This window comes from Nicotiana attenuata, unplaced genomic scaffold (genome assembly GCF_001879085.1).
Source record: "Nicotiana attenuata strain UT unplaced genomic scaffold, NIATTr2, whole genome shotgun sequence".
In the NCBI taxonomy this organism is placed as follows: Eukaryota; Viridiplantae; Streptophyta; class Magnoliopsida; order Solanales; family Solanaceae; genus Nicotiana; species Nicotiana attenuata.
Genome location: NW_017673681.1, coordinates 69,928 through 79,072, shown reverse-complemented (window position 1 = coordinate 79,072; position 9,145 = coordinate 69,928). Strand labels below are relative to the sequence as shown.

General features: G+C 35.6%; 2 protein-coding genes across 2 annotated transcripts; one reads left to right on the top strand and one right to left on the bottom strand.

Annotated features, from left to right (window-relative positions):
- The first annotated feature begins 656 nt into the window (after positions 1 to 656).
- LOC109217025 (ras-related protein RABF1) lies at positions 657 to 7,452 on the top strand. The gene is made up of 8 exons (XM_019381251.1): positions 657 to 895; positions 1,935 to 2,011; positions 2,990 to 3,073; positions 3,249 to 3,343; positions 3,519 to 3,624; positions 6,021 to 6,110; positions 6,196 to 6,282; positions 7,134 to 7,452. Exons 1-8 carry the CDS (start codon positions 871 to 873, stop codon positions 7,170 to 7,172), a joined length of 603 nt encoding a protein of 200 aa, XP_019236796.1. The 5' UTR covers positions 657 to 870; the 3' UTR covers positions 7,173 to 7,452.
- A 414-nt stretch (positions 7,453 to 7,866) lies between these two features.
- LOC109217023 (SKP1-like protein 12) lies at positions 7,867 to 8,841 on the bottom strand. The gene has a single exon (XM_019381249.1). It carries the CDS (start codon positions 8,613 to 8,615, stop codon positions 8,103 to 8,105), a length of 513 nt encoding a protein of 170 aa, XP_019236794.1. The 5' UTR covers positions 8,616 to 8,841; the 3' UTR covers positions 7,867 to 8,102.
- Between the last annotated feature and the right edge of the window lie 304 nt (positions 8,842 to 9,145).

The window sequence follows — 9,145 nt, the reverse complement described above, 5'->3', positions numbered from 1 at the left end:
ATTGGTATCGGGTTATCAGATTAACGGTTGGTGAACAGATTAAAATTTTATAATTAATGGTTTATCGATTCGGGACGAATTACTTAATTTTCTTATCGGATAAACTGTTAACCCATTAAGAATTATTACATTTATATTTTTATCCATTATGAAGTAACTTCTTAGCAGCTTGAGCTTCAAAGTCATCTTAACTTGTTTTTGGGGTAGAACTAGGCAGATCTAGATAGTTCTTGATATCTTTCCGCTAAAATAAATCATTTAACACGGTAACTGAAGCAAAACTCTATTCATAATTTTTGTTAGCTGAACTTCTATTACTGATTAAGGATCCCCAATTTATATATATCTATCGTTTAGTGTCTTGCTTACTTATGTAATTTATATTATCTATTTGATTTAGCCAATAAATCGCTCGATAACCGTTCGATAATCGCTAATTCAATACTAATCCGCCCGATATCTTATCAGGTGGCTAGCAAATTAGTATATTTATAAGCCGATAACCAATAAATTTCCGGCGGATAAGAACCCCTAAACTCCAATTAAAATCAGAAAAACGTGTAAGAAAGAGACAAAAACGTGGCGTCTAAAGAAATGCTATAGTTCTAATCTAAAATGTTTGCTTACATACCAAGTGGTCTTCCACGACCCCCCCCCCCCCCCCGGGCCAAATCCCCTCTCTCTCCCCTCCAACCCCATTCAGCATTGAGCTAACTTCTTCTTCTCTTCCTCGAAGCTTAGAATAAACCAGCCCCAGCCCCAGCTCCACCCCCACCCCCACCCCAACCATTTTTACTACACAATTGACCCATTTATTGATACAATTAAGATACAAACAAGTCATAAATACCCGATTGATCTTGCTTGGTTATGGGTTGCGCATCTTCAGTTGCAGGTATGATTTTTCTGTGTAAAACCCTCGTTTTTTTAAATAATCTGGGTCTGTTATTTTTTTGCTTGATTTTGGAGTAAAATTAAAATTTAATTGGGTTCATTGACTAGTTATCCTGAATTTCTTTTACGTGGGCACCCTCGAATTAATTCTTATTGACTTTTGAGATTATATTTTCTGACCTTGATTTTTTTTTTCTTTTGTATCTATATTAAGTTGTGGCTGGGAGTAGGGTGGAGTGGGAGAAGGGACGGAGCTAGAGCGTCTGCTACGGGTTCGGCTGAACCAAGTAGTAGCATTGGTTCAAACCTTGTATTCGTCTTACAAAATTCATTGAAATATCTAAAAATTATTAATTTAGAACCCAGTAACTTATACTAGCTATTGTTTATTTGATGAAGTAAGGGGATTTTCATTAAAAAAACCTCCCAGGGGATGCAAAAAGTAGAAAAGAGTGAGCTCCAATACAAATGTACTGCTCTACAAGTTCTAAGGAGCTGACAAAATCTAAAACCTCATTAGTATTATTTAAATATGGTAAGTTACTCCAGCAAAAAAAATGTTTAGAAAGACACCTAGCTTTAGAGAATGGATTGGCGTTGAAATTCCATCAAAACATCTGCGCTTCCTTTCTGTTCAAATACACCAAAAAATGCAAGCATGGAATGATTGCCATATCTTTTTGATGGATTTCCCAACTCTCCACGTACCCCAACTAGCATAGGCCTCCTTTAAGTTGAAGGGCATCACCCAGAGAACCCCAAGAAATGTGCAAAAATAGGTTCCGAATGTCTTTTGCGATGCTTCAATGAAGAAATATAGCATAGGAGTGTATTCTCTTCCAAATTAGTTTCCAACGCCAATTTTCTAGCATAACGTTTCTCAAGAAAGAGCATGTATTGGCAGATTTGACTGTAAATATATCATTTCTAGCGCCATGCCAATTTAATTTGCGCTACTGGTGTGTGTTTATATTACAGGCTCCAAAATCTCAAATAGACTGAGGAGGTTGTTTAGTTAATACTTCCTTGTGTTTATGCAGATAGGAATTCAGGACGGACTGCTAGCCTTAATCCTGATAATGGTGGAGCAGTTGACCCTAAAAATCTTAAAGTGAAGGTAAAGCTTGAGCTTGAGCCCTTTGTACTATGGCAGAGTATTAGTCCATATGTTCCAACTTATGTCACTCTTTTTGTTTTGGATGACTCAATAATGTTGGCCCATTCTACCGATGCACGAAACTTTTCTGCTATTGTCCCCTCTTTCCTAGGTTCCCTGCAATGATGGTAAATGATAAACATTTCCTGAATTAACTTGAAGAAGACCCACATAGTCCTTGTTTATCTTATATTGTTTGTGGTGCAAATTTCATGATTGGTAAAAGATCCGTAGGCCTCTAGAGTTTCCCCTTTAATTTGCTTTTATTCTCATTTTCATTTTTTAGTTGCGCGTGTGATAGTTATATAATGTTAAAGGCACATTTTAAGTAAAGAAAAAGTATGTTCTTTATAGCAGTTTAGGCTTTTCAATGAGGCTGCTCACATAATTCAACATGGTAAAGAGAAGTTTTAGATTCAAGTCTCAAATGCCACGTTTCATTCGAAGTAAAAAGCGCAATTACTTTTCCATAAAAAAGAATCAACCCCGGACTTGAGAGTTGAGAAGGAGTAAGGCCCATGCGCAAGGATGACACGCACAATCGAGAAATGGTTCAAATTTTTTCCTTATAAAAAAAAGAGTGAGTTTTGGAAATATAATTAAGTAAATAAGGGTTATTTCTCTCTACCAGCTTAAGCTCTAGATGGGATAGTTCACAAAATTCAACAATATCGGTTTATACTAGATCTCCTGCATTAATGACTCGAGCTGATACGATTAGGAAGGTGTTGCATTAATGTTTCCTGAATTGCAGAAATTTCTTCAATTCACTTTTTAGCACATGCATGGCCTGCAGCTTGTTATGGTCTCTTCACACATTCAAATGTGTGCTAATAGTCTTGGACACTATGTAATCATTCTCATCGTCAAAATATGATCTAATATGTACCTTGCCCCTATGATTCTGATATTGCATTTTTGTCCGAACATCATTTGCAGCTGGTACTCTTGGGCGATTCTGGTGTTGGTAAAAGCTGTATTGTTTTGCGCTTTGTCCGTGGTCAATTTGATCCAACATCTAAGGTAAGAATATATAGAACAAATGTGTTCTTATATTATGTGACATCCGTCTATTGTATTTGGTTCCCACCTCCCACCTTTTTCCTTACTTTCTGGTGTGCGTTAGGTTGGCTATGATGGTGTATGTGTTTCTTGTTTTTCAAAAGAGCATTTATAATTCTTGCTTTGATGACTTTAGGTGACTGTAGGAGCTTCTTTTCTGTCTCAAACAATAGCGTTGCAGGACTCAACTACAGTTAAATTTGAAATATGGGATACAGCGGGTCAGGAGAGGTATTGGATTTATCTCTTTCTGGTCTTGACTCTGAATAACTTTTGTTTTGATAACTGGGAAATCACCATGAGCTAGCTAGCCCAACCCTTGACACTAAAAATGATAAATCCTGATGATTTAACAAAAGATATTGTAAACTAGACCTTCAAGTTCTGTTATCTGCCTTACTTTCAGGTACGCAGCACTTGCACCCCTGTACTACCGAGGTGCTGCAGTTGCAGTTGTTGTGTATGATATTACTAGTCCTGAATCTTTTGCCAAAGCACAATACTGGGTCAAGGTATTTCACTTAAAGAATGGAAGAGTGTCTTCTTTCCCTTTTGTTTGTATTCATATTTGCATGAGATAATAGCGATCATATAGCAATAGTAGTCTACCATTTTGATTTCTTCTTGCAATAATCCTTTTTTATTTTCTCAATTTCTTTTCTTTTTTTCTTTTGTGGAAGTAATTTGCTAGCCTGTTTGTGTGAGTGACCATTTCATTTCTCTTTTGATAAGGTAAACAGTGTTAGTTATGTTATGGGAATCCCTGCATACAACAAGTATTCCAAATGTAGAGAAATCTAGACCAAAATATGGGTCTTTACATAAGTTACCGAATCATCTATACAAACAAGAAACTCATGGATACACCAAAAAGAAACTAGAGACACGAAGCTACTCTTCACATGTACATTACCATTTTCTAATTCTCTATTTATCCACTTTTTTCTTCTTCTTTATCCTTTCTTCTTGAGGGGTTGGGGGGACACAGGATCTTTGTTCTGCTGGGCTGCATTTATCTATGTGTAAATGAGTGCATGTTGCTGCTTCCTTTTTAATACTCATCATAGCAGGAGATTGCACCTTTTCTTATGACAATACACCAGGGGATTTGCTCTATTCAATTGGAGCCAAATTCGCAGGAATCCAATCCTCTTATATGGTCACTCAGTCACTCCCTCATCATTTAGTAAAGCAAAAAGTATATCAGATGCACCAGTTCGAAGGTGTGAAACCATGGTGAATGAAGGTGTTAAAAAGGAATGAGGTAAACCTCAATCACATGAAAGGACACTCTCGAAAGACCTACGATTTTTTTGAATCCATGCAGACTTAGTGAAAGATGAGGCACAATGGAAGAAATCTATATAAGCGATGTTAGCACATTTGCTTTAGGCCCTATGCTTTCTAGGAGTCTTTTAACCCTATCATAGATTTTTATGCTAGTAGTAAATATAGATAACTTTTGATACTTTTTGTTTTGTATAGTGTTGACCTGAGATGAATTTAAATGGAGAAACTTGGTAAGTGAGAATTCATATGCCGAACTCCAACCTTTTGGGACTGAGGCGTAGTAGTAAAGTAGTGTTTTTTCAGAAAGAGTCATAGTAGTAGTTGCTGTAAATTTTTTTATCTATGTTACATGCTCACAGGTTTCTGATATCCAAAGAACACTAGCCAACCAAAATCTCGTTGATATGAAATGATGAAATGAAAATTGCTTCTTCTACTATTTTAGTTAGAATGGATTCACTTCTACAGCTGTTTGTGTGTATTTTGGTATATGCATGCAATTTGTCCAATTCTGATGAAAATGATATTTTACTAGAAAAAATGAGGTCAAAAGGAGGTGGGAGTAACCAAATGTCTAGATTATGTTATCTCTTTTCATTTTGGAATTTAGTGTTAACACATCGCCTTAAATGAAAATGTTACTTCCCTTTGACTGCTCCAAAATCACATTCTGTCCAATGAAAGGTCTTTGTCTTGTGCGAGGGAATGAGATCTTGCAATTAGGTGTGTGCAAAACTTGGGAAGGGGCAACCAATATGGGTTGACAGCCAAAGATGACCTTAAAGAGATTTTCACGTGTGAAACTGAACTTAATGCAGACTCTTTTCTATTCATAAACCTACTTTTAAGGCCTGGGATCAAAAAGTAAAAAGAGGGAACAACATTCTCAATCTTACTTTTTTCTCTTGTTTCAGTAGGAGTAAACCTGTGGTTTAGGACCATAAACATACCTCTACCTTGAGTTCACGTACAATGTTGATTATTCTGAGTGTTAAGTGTCCTTGATATGAACCAAGAATCAGAGTAGGAGGTCACAAACTAACTTACTGTAATTTATTGATAAACATCTCTAGAAGATTCTTTCAAGGTATATGTAGGGAAAAGATGTTAAGTTTACCTACTGTTATCATGAGCTTATATGTTTTCAAGCTCATTCTTGCCCCTAGGGATTCCTGATAGAAGAATTTATTACAAAATTTGTTTGTTAATACAGCAGTTCTTTGTTTGAATAGAACAATATTTGGCAAAAGATGGAAAAGATAAAAGATAGATAAATGATACTTCTGGTCATAACTCAAGATTTAGGTATTCTGCATGAGATCCATATCTGAGAGATGTCAATCAGCACAAAGGATAAAGTCAAGTTTGCCGATTCATGATTATTGGCGTCCAATGCATTTAGTCTTTCTTCTTTCTCTAAGTGAGTCATTCTGTTGGACCAACAACAACAACAACGAGACCCCAATCCCGAGCAAGTGGGTTCAGCTTTATGAATCTTCACATTTCCTGTGGCTAATCATCCCGTTGGACAAGCTTGTGCTAAATGATATGCGTTCTTCTGAAATTTTGTTGTGTAAAATGTTCTATTTAGTAGCTGCTAATTGGTTGGCATTCATAGGAATTACAAAAACATGGAAGCCCTGATATTGTCATGGCTCTAGTTGGCAACAAAGCTGATCTCCACGAAAAAAGAGAAGTAACAACTCAAGTGAGTATCGTAGTCTTTACCAGTGTTGTTAGTCATGAAGATTACTTCTGGCTTACTGATCTATTTGTGGTATTTACTTTTAAAGGATGGAATTGACTGTGCTGAAAAGAATGGTATGTTTTTTATAGAAACATCTGCTAAGACAGCTGATAATATCAACCAGCTGTTTGAGGTATGTTCCTAATGTCATTTCATCTTTCAAATTTTAAACTCTCACCTTTTTAAGGTATACATATGTAATTGGACCTTTATAGGTGAATGCAATGAATTACAATGCGATTAACCTATATTTTGTCCTATGAGCAATACATTGTTGTTGTTCGGATAAACTTAATCCAGTTGTTGGGTAACTGTTGTTTGTTCATATTATTGATCTTCTTCGGGCTTCCTTTTTCAGTTCTCTTGCTTTTCCATTCCTCCTTTTTAAGGTTGGAGTTGGGGTTGAGCAAGATTAGAGGAGGAAGGGAACACTGTCTTACCTTTTCAGTCTGATCAAGAGAGTTCTGAGGATCTTGCTTTCTCTGAAATTAGTTTATCCAAAATACGTGTGCGCACATTTATATTCTCTTGAACCAGAGAAATCTCAGTTTTTCTGGTTGTGTCCAGTTCCATGCTCGGATTGTGCTCTCCTCCTCCCTCTCTAATTATCTCTTTGCTGAGTATTAATGCATTTGAACACAAATACAACAACAAGAAGTAAGCCTTCTTCGTAAAAAACAACACGAAGTAAAGCCTTAATAGCACGTTGAGGTCGGTTATATGAATCTTCCCCAACCATGATGCCCATTTAGCACATACCAGATCAGTATAATACAAAATAAAAATAAGTACAAGGCGTTCTCTGTATCTCCTACCGGCATATAAAATACAAGACTAAAAGACTCCTAGAAAATGTAGGAAAAGTAAGCATACTGCTAGTTGCATATATAGATCCTTATCTTCGATTAGGCCTTATTTTTTGTTTGGTTTGCATTTGAACACAAATGTTGGGTAATATTCGCTCATTGATAGCTTTACTTGCAGGAAATCGCCAAGAGATTACCACGCCCGTCTGCTGCTTGACCATCAAGAATATAGATTAACATAAGCAGCCGTGGCAATGCTAATTGCTTACGACTGCCTGTAATACTATGTATATGAAGTCTCTTCTTCTTTTTCTGCTTTCTTGTTCCGATTTATGATCTTGTAACTCGGATCCTCTTCCACAAGGTATCCTGCTACATAATTGTGCGATTTGAGGAGACTAAAAATCTCATTTCAACTTGTGAAAGTTTCAAATGTTTGAATGATTCAGTAACATATGAAATCTGGTTATTAAATGATAAAGGATAAGTTCCTGAAAGTGTATAACAAGAAGCGCGAGACAAAAGAGATCTGTTTCCAGTTCAATAGAAGCTAGCTTATCAGTAATGTCTAATGTCATTGTCGCATTTTCATTACTTTACTTTATTTGAATGACTAACTGGGAATGAGGAATTTTTTAGGTAATTTAATATAAATTCTTCATTTGGATCTTCGTTTCTTTTGCAAGAAGAACAAACATTTCAACTTATAGGTTCAAAATTAAAAAATCCAAAATATCTAAGTTGATTAATTTGAAATCAAACTTGAAAAATCTAATCCAATCCGAGTTTATTTCGGTCGGATTTGGATAGTTATTTTTCAATCCAAAAATCAAAAATTCAAACTAAAATTCTCATATCCAATCAATTCAAACTGGTAGAATGCTAGAATGCCCACCACCAGAAGCAAATAGTTGAGTAGTATCACTTTCTGGTCATTAGAGTAAAATTGATGATATATGATTTAGAATTTTAATACTACAATTATCTAGCGGAATAACTACGAATCCAGAACTGCTAACTCTGAAAATACGGAAAATATCAAAACACAGAGATCAGGTAATCTTGACTTAAAACCACATAATCCAAGAGAAGTTTCCAGAAACTAACTAATTCAAAACCCCTAAAAACCAAAAACATAAACCAAACCCTAATCAGTAGATTCGTCCCATTCCACACCTTCATGTGCCCAGTCATGTTCCTTCCTAACCTCTTCCTCTTCCTCTGGAGTGTAATCATTAGTGATATTGAAAATCTTCCTCACAGCTTTATACGACTTGTTCTTAATCCTATCAGCAATCGCTTGACACAACAGATCCATCAAACCCTTGATATCAAGGTAATTAGCAGCCAACACAAGTTCAAACAGGTCTTGAAAGGTAGCATTCACGAATTCCTTGTCGAATTTTTCGATTTCTTCTTTGTTCGACTCCGTCTGCTCATCGGCGTGCATCTTCAGGTACTCTGTAATTTTGGTTAGGTTTTTGGTATCGACGTTTGGGAGCGGAATGAGAGTGTAATCATCCTCCACCATGTTTTTAATGGTTATGGATTGAACGGCGGCGTTTTCTTCTAACTGAAATTCGTCGCCGTCGGATGATTTTAAGATCAGCATCTTCTTCTCAGCAGATGTTGCTGCTGCTGTTGATGAGGAGGCGGCCATTGATTGATTGAAGATTTTAGGAGAAACTGAAAGGAATCACAAAACCCTAGGTAAAACTGAAAAGGGCAGAGTATTTTTGGAGACTGGAGAGGGAAAACGGAGGTGTATTTATAAGGCTTGATTTTCTTTTTATTTTATTGGATTGTGAAAAGATTCTAGAAACTTCTGAAGTTATAAGAGCATCTCCAATGCAACTCTATTTCTTGCACCAAATCCAAATTTGGTGCAAGAAATAGTGCATTCTTGCTCCAATGCCACTCTATTTCTTGCTCTATTATAGAGCATGAATATTGTTGCACCAAATTCTATTCATTACTCTATATTTGATTTAATATTGTTTTATTCACTTTTTTTTTTATTTTTTAACTTTTAATTTATCATATATTGTATATATAATTAACTTTTATATTAAGATCTTTATAATTTTAATTTTATATCCTATTTTTTGATATATTAATTTTTATATATATTATATTTATATAAAATTATAAGTTAATNATATATATATGTAATTTTATGCCCAACCCGGA